This window comes from Asterias amurensis, chromosome 7 (assembly GCF_032118995.1).
Source record: "Asterias amurensis chromosome 7, ASM3211899v1".
In the NCBI taxonomy this organism is placed as follows: domain Eukaryota; kingdom Metazoa; phylum Echinodermata; class Asteroidea; order Forcipulatida; family Asteriidae; genus Asterias; species Asterias amurensis.
The window spans coordinates 12,862,253-12,877,182 of NC_092654.1; the positions used below are offsets into that span (position 1 = coordinate 12,862,253).

General features: G+C 37.5%; 1 protein-coding gene across 4 annotated transcripts; it reads right to left on the reverse strand.

Moving 5' to 3' along the window:
• Positions 1 to 58: 58 nt before the first annotated feature.
• On the reverse strand, positions 59 to 14,847 carry LOC139939852 (T-complex protein 11-like protein 1). Of its 4 annotated transcripts, none has more exons than XM_071936000.1 (10): positions 14,788 to 14,847; positions 13,224 to 13,450; positions 11,622 to 11,754; positions 11,185 to 11,305; positions 9,002 to 9,222; positions 8,501 to 8,637; positions 7,026 to 7,204; positions 5,814 to 5,989; positions 4,139 to 4,305; positions 59 to 3,604 (listed from the first exon to the last, which is right to left on the reverse strand). In XM_071936000.1, the coding sequence occupies exons 2-10, from the start codon at positions 13,393 to 13,395 to the stop codon at positions 3,399 to 3,401; spliced, it is 1,512 nt and encodes a 503-aa protein (XP_071792101.1). In that variant the 5' UTR covers positions 13,396 to 13,450; positions 14,788 to 14,847; the 3' UTR covers positions 59 to 3,398. The 4 variants fall into 4 exon arrangements, with proteins under 4 accessions (XP_071792101.1, XP_071792103.1, XP_071792102.1 ...); XM_071936002.1 differs by having other exon boundaries at positions 14,700 to 14,790; XM_071936001.1 differs by lacking the exon at positions 14,788 to 14,847 and adding an exon at positions 14,610 to 14,743.
• Between the last annotated feature and the right edge of the window lie 83 nt (positions 14,848 to 14,930).

Consider the following 14,930-nt stretch of genomic DNA (forward strand, 5'->3'; position numbering starts at 1 on the left):
TTCATATACGACGAACGACTAAAAATAGAAACACTCAAATTGGATAACGGTACTTTTATTTAAACGTTTATAGGCCCACCCGCCTGTCCAATTAGAACTCGGTCTGCAAGTGACATAAACAAAACAAGTCAATCAAGTGCTTAGTGACCTTAGGAGGTCGCTCTACTTCCAATATATTTTCACAGCGGACAAGCTTTTTCAAGCTTGTTGTATATTCTTTAAAGTTCCCAGATTCTTGTTTTAATCGTTTATGCTTCTTGTATTTAATTTGCTATGATTGTCCACAGTTTAAACATAGAGGAACTACATTATGAGGCAATATTGTCTATAATTATGAACAAATTGTATCACATTTATTTAATTTGCTACTTCTGTCCACTTGTATTGTATTTTAAAGAACTACATTATGTTGCAATTGTCTATAATTATAAACAAACTTTATACATAATATTTCACACCAAAATAAACCGAAATAACTAGACTATAATTTATTTCCTCCATGACTATAAAGCCTCTCGCAGCAGCAACTGCAATCATTGGAGGTGATACAGCCCTTTTTTACAAAATGTTCATTCATCTCTCGATCCATAGTTATATCATGGAGGAAGGATTCGGTTATATGTACAATCATTCCAAACTGATATTGAAAACCGCCATAATCAACTTCTGATGACAATCTTGATTTCACCCTCCCAAAAATCTAAGTGAGTCCAATTACAAGTTTGGTATTTTCCTCATACACCAAAATGATGAGGATATTGGTGTTTCACAACTACCAAAAGTGTACCCTACCTTTAACTTAAGTTTGGGGAATATTTCACCCACCAATTATATTTCAGCTTACTTGCAAAAAAAGGAACACCATTTAATTTTACAAATATGCATTCTATTAAATATACCTATTGATACATTCCTCTCACAAAAGAGAAATAAGCTACAAACAAACTTTAACAAATAGAACCTCAAACATATATACAATAATCAAATTTCTATTTCATATTATTGCAGCCTTAAGCTTTGGTAACAATATTACAATATACTAAAATATAGGTTAGTGTATGGGAGTCAGTGAGAACCCACCATAAATCATTTTTAAAATGTTCAAAAGCAAAACACAGCATAAACGAAATGCATATTTAATTTCACAACAACTCTATACTTATACCTCTCAATAACGAGTTCAGCTTAAAAATAAACCTTTTAAAGGTAAGTTTGGAAGCACCGTCTTTCAATTAGATTTTATTGGCCATATTGATCAACAGGCCTGCAAAAGGGGATGTGGGCTGATGCCCCTTATAATAATGCCCCAATAAATATCAATATAAAATAATTAAAAAAATGAGAAAATAAATAAATAAATCCTGTTTACAGGTCTGGGCCTAATTTCATAAAGCTTGTAAGCACAAAAACCTGCTAAGCAGGAAAATCTTGCAAAGCAAAAACAGGTTACCAGCCAACATTCCATAAAGGTTTACGTTGTTGCAACTGGTGCCATAGTAATTTTTGGCTTAGCAAAGAAATTTGTCAAGCAGTATTTTCTGCAAAACAGCTTTATAAAATTGGGCCCATGGGTAATCAAAATCAAGTTGGCAATAATATCGACAGCTAATCTTATAAAAATGTAGTTGCTACTTTGATTTCAAAACAGCCCACAAACACACAATCAAAATTAATCAATTAACAGTCTAAATAAACAACATTATACTTTTCCCAAAGTAACCCTCCACATTCACTGTCCATAATAGACTATAAAACTACTTTGATGACGAAGATAATTAAGTCAGCATGTATAACTGTAATATTCTGCGATTTTAAACCCCAAAAAACATTTTCCAAAAGCCCAGAAATTAAATTTAGCTTAGTTTAATTGATATTTAAGTTTGAGGATCTTATTTGCAATAGTGGAAATGTTTGGGGGGTTTGTGTCTTTGATGACAACAGGGATGAGATTGTTCAGACTTTTGGCCGAGTTCAGACTTTTAATGTCGGCCTGGTGAAAAAAATCAGACAATAATTTTTTCCACAAATAAAGAAATCCTGCTCATTGGTCTACCTCTCTAGTGCTTTGGATACCTTTTCCAAAAGCTCCTTGGAATCTATAACCCCAGGGGTTAGTTATCAAACAGTAGAAATGGCATCATTTCAACATACCTTTGAATTTGTATCCAAGTTTCAGACTTTTTCGTTAGTAATGACTCTCAACCCTGTGATACAAGCAGGGACGTTGACATAAAACACCTATAAGATTATGTCATGAGACATAAGTGCACAAACACATAGGAATTTAAGTGCACAAACACATAGGAATGACTGTTCTAAATCCCATCCAAAGGACACACGTGTCATGACGGGGATTCAAACCCACACTCAGTTAATTAGAAACACAAGAGCTTGGGTTCGGTGTGCTTGTTCGCTCGGCTAAATGCGCTACATGTAACTTTTCATATTAGTACACAATCGTATAATAGTGAGTCTACTTATGCTTTACAATGTCCTTTACACTACCAGAAAAAGGAGAGACAAATAAACCCAGTGACTTTAATAGTAGTATTTATAATAATAATAATGGTTTTTTGCCTAAAAATGATGCTCATAGCACACAAGCACACTGACCCTACTCATTTGAGCCAGTTTTTCAATTTATAACACTAATAATATTATAATAATAACAAATTCTTACATAGCGCGTTTCACAATAACAGTCTCAATGCGCTTTACATTAGTGCCCTGGTCATGGGGCCAATAATATACCGTTTAAATGTTTCTCAGCTCCCTTGGGGAGTAGATAGCCCGAGCTGCCGTGGCGCTCCAAAGGCTTTTTCATACACAATCTCAACCTATACCCTCACAGGTACCCATTTATACCCCTGGGTGAAGAGAAGCAACTATAGTAAAGTATCTTGCTCTAGGACACAAGTGTCATGACGGGGATTCGAACCCACCCTCTGGTGACGTAACCCACCAGAACTTGAATTTGATGCTATTGACCACAAGGTCATGACACTCTACACCTAGTTAAGTGTCTTGCTCAAGAAAATAATAAAACTAAAGGCTGGTGCAATTAACCAGCCACAACATGTCTACAGTTAATTTTTCAAGAGTCTAAGTTTTCATAAAATGATTTAAGATCTGAACTGACACCTCCAAATAAAATGAGCACGAATCTTGACACAAAGAGGTAAAGTGCGTCACAACAATATATTTAGGAACACTACGTATCATTATGTCGGTTTTAAGGCCATTGTCCAGTCTGTTCTGGGTTTGCCAATCCGATTCAAAAAACTTACTAGGAGTTAGAACAATTTATACAATTTGGCAAGGCAAGCCATGATATTAGCAGTTTTCACTTCAATATATATTTCTTTAAAAATACTTTAACAAAAACTATTTGCAAATATTTATTTAATATTCAACATTTTCCCTAAAATGTCGGAATAGATTGGTCCATACACAGTCCGATTATGACCTATGACCCGCACAAATTGACCTGCGACCTCCATCAGCTGAGGCTGAACAGTACTAAGACCAGGCGGGATGCGTGTTGTTGGGTCAAAGTTCACTGGAACAGAGATGAGCATCTTGATGAAAGAGCGCCCTCTAGAATCTGAAAGATTAAAACAAAGAAGCACTTAATCCTATCTGAAGTAGACTTGACAAGTCATTTAATGTTTGTCGCAGTGATAGCAATCCAAGTTTCTCTGCAATGTTCTTGCGAGACTGCTGATGTTCTTGCGATACTGCTGACCCCCGCACGACTACTGCTCTCGTGGCTATGTTTAATGGAGAGCAGTCGGGAAGCCAGGAGCCTCGGGCGAGAGCAGTGATCTCGTGAAAGCAGATCTCGACCACAAGTCTACAATCTGAAGTCAAACAGAATCTATAAACAACTAATACGCAGCAAAACCTTTTTTTTTCTATAGAAATATTTAAATGTATGATGAAATACAAAATATTCATAATATATTCTACAAACAGAGTTCAATCAATCCCCAAAAAGTACCTGTTCACTTCAAATTTCTACAAGGAGAGCCTTATAGCACTTTGATCTTGTCGAAAGGGCACTTTATAAATGCTCTTTGTATGTATGTATGAAGTATATGTGAGCATTGTTACAGAGAATATAGGACAAGATTCTCACCTAGTAATTTATGGACACTGTGTTCTCTGTCGCCTGCTGCAATGACTTGACTTTTCAATGCATCGGCCTTCAGTCCATCCATCTCGGCTATTCCTCGCTCCTTCAGACACTCATTCACATCAGTGCAAACCTGCTCGGCAATGTTTGGCATGATAGTGCGCAGATCTCTGTTGAAATAGCAATAAATAACTTGTTTACTTTATACAAAATTTCTTTAAAAAGTATAAATTTACGGCTTAAAGGCACCGGACACCTTTAAAAATTGTCAAAGACTATAGTGTATACATAAAATAACAAACCTGTGAATATTTGAACTCAATAGGTCCTCGAAGTTGCGATAAAAATAACGGGAACAAAAATAAACCCTTGTCCCATACTTTTAGAAGCTTGAAGCTTCAATTCAATTATTTTAGTGAGAAATTACTTCCTTCTCAAAAACTACATTACTTCAGAGGGAGCTGTTTCTCACAATGATTTATACTATCAACAGCTCTCCATTGTTCATACCAAGTAAGTTTGTATGCTAACGAGTAATTTTGCTGACAATTATTCTGAGTAATTTCTTGTATTTAACAGGGAGCACAAAAATATGTGAGTAGAGTGGTGCGTAGTTCCCTCGCTGTGCCACACTGAATCAGAGTACACTGTTATGGGTGGCTTATGCGCCCCTGTGGCCCAGTTTCATACCTGCTAGAGCCACAAGTGAGTAGACTTGTATGTTAGATCTCTCCTGCGGCCTTCAGGAAAAATCAAACACTTTCAATTTCTGGTGCTCCCTGGGCATAAAAACGTAAGAAGCTGGCTGCCAAAGGCGCCCTTTTCATAATTTCATTGCTTACTATTTTTATATGCTTTTTATAATGAAGCCAAGGATGCCTCATAAGTGAACTGAACTACTGTAGCTCATCAGAAGCCTGAGAAAACCGTGGGTGCCTGCTATGTGAACCAGAAACACCGGGGTTAACCCATACTTTTCCATAATAAAAGTTTTGTTCAAGTCTTGCTCAAGGAAACAACTTCAGAAATGGGACACGAACCCACACTCTGCTGATCAGAAACACAAGAACTTGAGTATGGTCCTCTTAACCAGCGTGCTCAGCAGCTTCAAGTTAAGCCCAGTTCATACTTCCTGATAACGCTTCCTGCGATGCAAATTAAATTTATTAATTTTGGTGTTTACCCATACAACTAGATGTGTGTAAGCACTGTATACTCAGTACTTTCCCGCGTCCTGTGAACAAAATATCACAGGCATGTTACTCGGTGGGATTTGAACCCACGGCCCTTGCAATTCTAGAGCAGTGTCTTACCAACTAGACTACTGAGGTTGCCTGGTGTAGCTTGAGGCAGTTCGAATCCTATATTAATAGATGTTAAATTTGCATCGGGGATAAAGAGTATTAATTTTGGTTTTTACCCATACACCGATGTGTGTTAGCACTGTATACTCAGTACTTTCCCGAGTCCTGTGAAAAAAAAATCACAGGCATGTTACTCGGGTGGGATTCAAACCCACGACCCTTACAACTCGAGAGCAGTGTCTAACCAACGAGGCAGTTCGAATCCTATGTTAAAATTAAATAGCAAATTAAATTGCTTCACAAAGAGAAATGGAGCGCGTACCGATTGTTGCAGATGTTGACAAGCCTCCTAAATGATCATTATTAAGACTTACCCCACTCCATCTGAGATGGCGACGATGTGGTGCTTGAGTGTGCTAGGGAAGCCCTGGATACTTGTGATGATCGGACCCATGTTAGTGTATGTCACCAGCAGGACAGTTGCTATTAGTATGGACTTCCGAAGTTTCTCCGCCATTTCCTGCAGCCTTGATTGGTCCATGATAATGGTCTGTTGGTAGAGGAACATTTGATAACCTGGTTTGATGTTTGTTGAATGGTAACCTTTGGTTAAAGTTTCTAATAGCACAAATTGGTGACAACTAGAGCGGACCTCTTTCTTAAAAATGTCTGGTATGAACACAATTTTGGATCAATCCCATTTTGATTGTATACTTGACATTATAAGTGTATACTTCTTCTTTATTTTGCCTGTTCTACAGGTATCTCAAAGTGCTTATTGTTATTTTTATATCAATATAAACAACAAAAGAAACCCGCTGGGTTGAACAAAGAAAAATTGACTGAAGTGGGACTTGAACCATCACCCTCCGAATTAACGTGACGGTGCTCTACCAACTGAGCTAGGGTGCCAGTCAGTTATTCTTTTTTTTTAAAGAAAAGTTTTTGAAGTCTTTTAATTATTTATTATAACACCTCATAAGGGTTTCCAAGGGGCAAACTCCTTTTCTTAGCAATAAGTGTAAGTGGGTTCTTTTATGTGCGTTACACAACACACAAAACGTAAAGTCTTTGTGTCCCAAAGAACGAGCAATAATGATCACGTGCCTTGCTTAAGAACACAAGGGTCAAGACCAGCACTCGAACCCACACTCTGCTGATCAGAAACACCAGAGCTTAAGTATGGTGCGCTTGGTTGACTAAAACATGCCACAGTAACTTCATATTTTTTCTATTTCAATAGATATTTTGATTAGTTATTCTACAGATAATGTGCAAAAAATAGTTAATGGCCTGACAATTCGACCCTAGCAGAGTCTTTCTCGAAGGGTAACTGACAACACAACAAACATGAACAGGTAACTAAGTGAAACACAAGCAGTGAAGTGGAAAAAAACATACAGAAAAAAGCAAGGGATAATGTCACGTAACTGTACTATGTTGATATACTAAGAAGGGACACTTGGTTTGTGAAAGCAGATGAAATATCTACATGCATGAGGGACAGGGAGATCTCCGGACAACATCATTGACCGTGGATACCACTCAAAATAAAAGAGTAGAGGAGCAAATGCAAACAACATTACCTCAGGGAACAGCTTTGTATCTTCCCAATCCAACAGTGCCATATAAGCATGGTTCAATATCCTCACAGGGGTGAGCGCAGACTCTGATGAAACAGCGCCCTCTGCTGACGGTGGGGAGTCTTGTGACCTTAGGTCATCTGCAGCCTCTTCCAGCCATTTCCTGGTCAGTTCCAGGCCATCTATAACAATAAAGTCCAATAAATACTTGGCCAAGTTAATAATAATAATAATATCAAAGTCTTATATAGCCACTTATCTACCAACAATCACTCAAGGTGCTTAGTAGGCCTACATTTTATACAGAAAAGTTATTGAAGATATGAATTCCCAGACGCAATAATGTAGCACCTCATAAGGTTTTACAAGGTGCAAAGGCGCATTCAGCAGCCACAGCCAGGAACACCGTGGCAAACCCCTTATCTACTCAATAAGTGCACTGGGTTCCTTTTTTCTTGCATTACACAACACACGGGACTCGCGTGATGTGGCACAACTGTTTCAGCCGTTGCTCTTGACCAAAAGGAATGAAGAAACTGTCTTAAAAGAACAGGTGCAAGGTCCCGTGTCACGCTTATGAATTAACACTTTTTATCGGTCATTAACAAAAGGTTTATGCACACCCACGTGACGCGCTCTCCACCAATAGGAGTAGAGAAACTGTCTGGGGTATTTATGAATGCGCTTTTCTGAGAGTCCTTGGCTTCACAACCAGAATTGATAAATGAAATTAAACACAACATATTTACCTGTATATATTTGGTTACCATGTGTGTATATAACTGCTACTTGCAATGGGATAATTCTTCTTTAGAGAACTGTCATGCTTTATATCTACATAGTAGAATATAAAGCAAGACAGTTCTCTAAGAACAAACTTTACTTGCAAGTAGATATATACAAATGGTGTTACAACAAACCAGATATATTATATATTTGGTTTGCGGTAACACCACAAGATGAGCAGAATATACTGTTCGAAATGTCGAGACCAAACCAACTCTTTTCAGAGCCACCACTCCTTCAAAAGAGATTTTACTCATGGTTGTACCCACAAGTTTACTATTCATATCCATATTTATAGTTACTATTAACACCATGTGTGTATCTACTTGCAAGGTCGAGTTTGTTCTTAGAGAACTGTCTTGCTTTATTCTACAACCACGGAGTAGATGTTCGGGGGTTCGGGAGACTTCTCAGTTCTGAAAAGAACTATCCTGCTTTTTTATCTAGTACCCGGGCGGATGGTATAGAAAATAGGCTGGGACTACTACTTGAGCTTATAGGATCGTGATTAACTGTACTACAACACTGTCATTTCTTAAATTGGTCTCAACGCTTCGACTAGCTTGCTCTACTGATCGTCAGGAGACTGAAGAGGTAAGAGAAGAGTGGGCCCACATGGCTAGTACAGTGATTAAGTTCACTTTTCTGAGAGTACTTTGCTTCACAATCAGAATTGATAAATGAAACATTACCTGGTTGTGTCTTGAGGAACTCTTGGAATTTACCCCTCTCATAATCTACAGACTGCTGCTTCAGATGCGGCCTCAGACTCTGAAGCGTGAAGTTCGCCATGTCCAGTTTCATCAACTCAAGAACCCGGAAGATTTCTCTGCAACGAGTAAGTTAATCACTCATCAAGAACTGAAATGTTTCCATACATTTTATTCATTTATTTTATTTACTTATTTATTACACCCCCACGGCATAGTAGCACCAGGGGGGGGGGGGATGGTTGGCTTCTGGACTCGCTAGAAGTTGAAAGGTTGACTGCTGCAGTCATTCCGACTGACCTCTGGAGCACCTTGGTTTCAGACGCCGATCCCGTCATAGGCAGAGCCAATGTAAATATTATGTAAAGTTCACCTGTCTGAAACCAACGATTATTTGGGTAGTCCTTAGAGTCAATCCTAATCTATTTGGTTCAGCGCGCCTGTTTGAAACGGCCCCGGTTAAAGATGCTTGAAGACATTTACCTAAAGAGTGGAACGACATCTGATATTTCCTTGAGCTTTGCAATCTCCTCATCCCTGACCGGAGCACACAGATTTGCCATGGTATTGATAATGAAGTTACCGTAGTGATGCACATCTAAGATGCCATGCTCAGCTTGCTGCTGGATGAGGGGCAAGTCGATGCCCTCTTCTATCTGGGTTCGGAGGCGGTCGTGATGAGGCAGGAGGATGGATACAAGGAGCTAAAATAATAATAATATTTTTGTATCTTATCGGAAATTATCGGAGACAAATTAATTTTTTTTTATGACCTCTCAAGATAAAGGTACTGTACATGGCTTAGCCAAGAATGTTTGTTTGTCTGCTAAGTTAAAAAAAATTCAATGTTCAAAGTAATTTGTTTCGGGTGTTAACATTGAGGCTTCTGTTAACTCCTCGGTCACGATTGAACTGCAATTTGTATATAATTTAAATATTGTTGCGCTTTATAAGTTTTCATTATTATTGATGGGTATGTTCCTTCTGGAATAAAACAAAAAATCAAATCAAATCAATATTAATTGTTTTGGATACGTTTTGTGCGACACAACACAAACGTCCACAGATTTACATTAAACCTACACTATTTAAAGATATCGATTGTAGAAAGCTCCCCTTTCATTATTATTATTGTTAAAACATTATTTGCTTAGGCGCTTTCGATCTGTTAAGCAGAAATGAGCAGGTTACCAGTCACAACCTGTACATGTGGCAAGGTAAATGGGTGTAAGCATAATTTTGTTGTGCTCTTAGCTACTACTTGTGCTTAAAGACACTGGACACTATTGGTAATTGTCACGGACCAGTCTTCTCACTTTAGTGTAACTCAACATATGCATAAAATAACAAACCTGTGAAAATATGAGCTTAATTGGTCGTCGAAGTTGTGAGATATGAATGAAATAGAAAACACCCTTATCACACAAAGTTGTGTGCTTTCAGATGCTTGATTTCAAGACCTCAAAATCTAATTCTGAAGTCTCAAAATCAAATTTGTGAAAAATTACTTCTTTCTCGAAACTTACTTCACTTCAGAGGGAGCCGTTTCTCTCAATGTTTTATACTTTCAACCTCTCTCCATTACTCGATACCAAGTAGGTTTTTATGCTAAAAATTATTTTGAGTAATTACAAATAGTGTCCACTGCCTTTAAAGCAGCTTTATGAAATCTGGCACATGTCATGCTTCAATTCCTAACTCTGAAGTATCAACAAAAGAGGTCAATCTTTCTGGATCAAGTGGTAACTATTCCTGACAATCAATTAGCAACAAGGTCACACAGAGGTGTTTTGCATATTACTATTGTCAACATGCCCATGCTTGGTTGGATCCGAGGCACACAGGATGATCGTTGTTTTTAACATGTTGGGGCCATCTCTTTGGAATAGCTTCCCACAGCTTCAACTCTGACCAGCAGAAACTTGTTCTCAATTTGAAACACTTCTCAACATCTGTTTCGGAGATCAAAGCTTTCGGCTTTTGATTGTCTGTGTATTTAGAGTTTTTGTTTCTGCACCAGGAAGTTCATCCTTGACCGACACGGTGAACTAGAATCGTTCGATATTATTATTATTATTTATTATTACTACCAAGTACTGCAGTGCTTGAAATGCTACTGCCATAAGTCTTTTTGCGGAATGGTGGACATAACACTACTCTTTATTAGGTTGTGGTACAATGGTTCAAAACCAAACAGTGCACTCTTAAAGGCAGTGGACACTATTGGTTATTACTCAAAATAATTATTAGCATAAAACCTTTCTTGGTGACAAGTAATGGGGAGTGGTTGATGTTATAAAACAATGTGAGGAACGGCACCCTCTGAAGTGCCATAGATTTCGAGAAGGAAGTAATTTTCCACGAATTTGATTTCGAGACCTCAGATTTAGAATTTTGAGGTCTCGAAATCAAGCATCTGAAAGCATGCAACTTCGATGACCGATTGAGCTCAAATTTTCACAGGTTTGTTATTTTATGCATATGTTAAGATACAGCAAGTGAGAAGACTGGTCTTTGACAATTACCAATAGTGTCCAGTGTTTTTAAGAAAACAAAAACAACAAGTTTGTAAGAGTTTACCAAATATAGCCTCAAATTATGATACACGATAGAAAACTTAGATGAGTGGCTTTAGAATCAGCTTGTGATTAAGTTTGTGTACCAACCTCTTTGACCTCCCCCAGTAGTGTAATGGAATGGTCGTAAGTCGGTGGGTCGTCCTCAAGTTGCTGTCTCAGGGTATCCCAGAATGCCTTGTGCACTATATCACGACACTGTTTCTCAATACTGCAAAGATGTGTTAAAAAAAAAAACACTTATAACAAGTATACAAACAGGGTTTGGGATGGTTGGTCGTGTGGGTTTGCCAAACATACCAAGATTTAATAGCAAGTTTGTTATTTATTACTCAGCCGATTTGTTTCATAGAGCATGGGCTGAACTGAGGACTGCAACGGTAAACTGTGTTGTTAACTACTTTTAGCTCTATGAAATTGGATCTCTGCTGGGCATGAAGCAGTGTCAAAATAATAGTAAAGAAATACATTCTTTAGCTTCACAACCAGAATAGTCAATAAATGAATAAATGATGATCTATACTTACGAGTTCTCAGGCAGGTCTTTTGGTTTGAGCTTAAAGTTACCATCCACTACAATCTCATGAGCAAGAGCCATGTTGGTTACGAGTCCCGATGCTCTCAGTAACTCTTCAAATGTTGCATGCTTGTGTGGAGAGGCTACCATGGAATATTAAAACACTGTTTAAAGTCATGAAACACAAAAATTACAGTGAAATATTAGTATATCTGTAACAGGCTCAAAAACATCAAGTTGGGAATAGAGCATTATGATGTAAAAGGCCACTTTTTGGGGTTCTACTTTTCCACAGTGGAAGACCATAATTGCAAAACAGCGCTATACAAGATTATAAAGTTATGAGTTTTGCTTCTTTGCAGAATGTCTTGCAAACAACTGAGTTATGCACCTTTTTACTTCAGATATCACATAACAAATCACATGGTAAAGAAACTGATTGGGTAAATTTATCCAGTCAGTTTCATTACTTTGTGGTTTATTATTTGATACTTCTCAGTCTTAATATAGAGCCTATGGCTTAAAATATGTCTGAAAAGTTCAAGTTTAACAATGAAATGTATGAAAATAAAACAATATTAACAAATCAACAAGGGTTTTTCTTTAGGACTTTTTTTTTACTTTTATTTTTTTTACATCACATGAACTTTAGGCTAAGTAGTGAAGCCTCAAGTTCATGGTCTTTATTAAACTACTAAAACTTGATCATTCTACTTCAAGACACATTACTGATGAGGCTATTTCCTCAAGGGTTGTTTCTTTGAGCATTTTTATTTGAGACCGTTTTGAATGAAGTTTAGAACTTTGTTTACATTACATGAACTTGGTGATTCGCTACTTTGCCTCAAGTTGATTGTCTTTTATACATTGTAATTTGATTGATGCCTAACCAATTGGGCTGTTTCTTCTATGGTTTTCACCTAAAAAACTGTTTCAATTATTATTTTTTAAAGCTTTTTTTTTTTAATCACATGAACTTAAAGCAAAGTGGTGATTCACCACTTTGCCTCAAGTTCATGGTCTTTATAGTTTGAGTTTGATATAGTGCCTTACCAATGGGGCTGTTTTCTCACAGGTTGTTTCCTCTAGGGTTTTAATTTGAGACCTTTTGAATGAATTTCACAACTTTTTGTCGAAATCACATGAGCTTGAAGCAAAGTGGCGAGTCATGGTTTTTACTCAGGCCTGTAATTTTATCTTTGAGAGGGAAAGGTCAGTTTCATTTTGCAATGGGCACTTCCATTGGAAACTATATTGGTATATTGGAATCTTTTAAAGGGGCACAAAGGCCAAGACCAGGGGCCAATTTCATAGATCTGCTTAAGCAAAAATTTTGCACGAAAACAGCTCGCTTATTTTACACATGTTACTGGCCAAAATGTTATGCCATATACATTGATTGTGACTGGTATTTAGCTGTTGTTCACTTAGCATAACAATTGAGTGGAGTCTTGGTCGGTAATCTGATTTTACTAAGCAAGGATTTTTTTGCTTAAGCACAACTTTTTGCTTAAGCAGCTCTATGAAATTGGGCCCTGGGAAACAGAGGCGATGACCTCCTTGGCTCTGTGACATTCCAGGCCTTGTCTTTATAGTTGGATGGATGCCTTACCGATTGGGCTGTTTCCTCGTGGGCTATTCACTCTGGGTTTCTTCCTGATCATATCTCCTTCTCCCGAGGAGTCTAAAGGATGTTCACCCTCAGCTGAGCAAGCCCCAGGAGCATCCTTACTCTCATCTTCACTCCCAAGCTTAGCGTTGTCCTCCTTGTCGTCAATAGGCATTGTATTGAGGATTCGACAACGAGTTTGTAGATCAATTTATCTTCTTTGCACTGGTCTGTGAGAAAAACCATGAAAGATATTTTTAACGTCTGTACATAGCATTGCTTGAATGCAACAAATTAATTTCAACAATTATGTTAGGCCCTACTGTCCCTATACATTTTGCAGATTTTAAATGTCTGTAAGTACACAAATATTACAAAAGTTGAGAGAGATAATCGTAACCCTCCATTCTACTGACAGTCGGTCGCAGACTGAAGATCCTAGATAGATACTCCGCTGGAATCGGAAGGAACCTCATAGTTATAGGAGTAGGAGATGGAGAGCTATCAGCTGTGTATATTACAAATAACAATTTCAAACAATATTTTATAAAGATATGATGTTGCAACAATCAGTATAAATTTAATAATTTGATGTTTCGAAACAGAAGTCAAAATATCTTTATCAGTTCAACATGCAAGAACCCATAACCATTAAATCCCTCTCTCGATCTCAATCAACCTACCGTCTCAGAAGTTCTCAAGATCCCACATTGTTATCTCACTCACCTGGGAAATCTATGGCTACATTTTTAGGTGATCGGGCATTTCTATACGCCGCTCCAAATTTGTGGAACAATTTCCCACCTTGCATTAGACAGGCTTAATTTATTTACTTCACCCATTTAATTAATTCTTGCTCTGTTTGTGTACTTGTTTTTTAAATTTTTTCTCTGCATTTTTTGTATTCCTTGTAATGCGCAGTAGAGTATATTTGTATAGGTAACTTATTATTATTCTACACAAGTTCCAGACTCTGCCAACATAGTTCATTCGCTATAAAAAATATATAATGGTATCCTTTTGAGGAAGAACTTTCCGTATCTTGCCACCACCTTTTCATTTGCTATGATTTTTTTAATGAAATTTTAGTATCTAATCACTCACACCATAGAGTACTATGCTCACACGATTGAGATTCCTTTTCATGCTTTTTAGTTTGGACTTTTGGTGTTGGAACAGGGGGAAAATATGTGGCATGAGTGAGATATGGAAAAGTTAAAAAGAATGCTCAAGTTTTCCAAACCAACACTTCGATAAATTAAAAACGATTGCCTCATTACTTTGTCCATTTTCTATCCCATTTATTAAAAACAACATTCACCCGTGTGTACAGACCGAACGTACACACACAACAATGCAGAACAATGTAAACAAAGAAGCACTTCTTACTTTCTTCAATCCAGTTTCCTGTCTCACCAGTGAATTTTTGTTGTAAACTTCACCCCAGTTTTGCAAATCGAAAGTTACAACCGAGCTTACCCTCAGATGCACCTAAGAATGGTGCACAATTCTGCAGCTCATTGATGATCTTAATGTTTATCTAAACAACTTCATGAATGTTCTTTACCTTTCTGGAAAATTCCCAGGATCACAGATTTTTCGACGTCAACAATCAAAGCTGTACTTCTTGTGTGTGATGATGATTTCATGATGCAAAGTAAATTGTTGAGGGCGCTCTTCATCGCTCACATGCAGACTTAAACCCAGACG

Excerpts from the sequence above, each read along its gene's own strand:
- LOC139939852 (XM_071936000.1), bottom strand. The coding sequence starts at position 13,395 with ATGCCTATTGACGACAAGGAGGACAACGCTAAGCTTGGGAGTGAAGAT. Across the intron at positions 11,306-11,621 it reads AAAGACCTGCCTGAGAACTC|TATTGAGAAACAGTGTCGTG; the intron begins GTAAGTATAGAT and ends ACATCTTTGCAG. Across the intron at positions 7,205-8,500 it reads GTTCCTCAAGACACAACCAG|ATGGCCTGGAACTGACCAGG; the intron begins GTAATGTTTCAT and ends TTATTGTTATAG.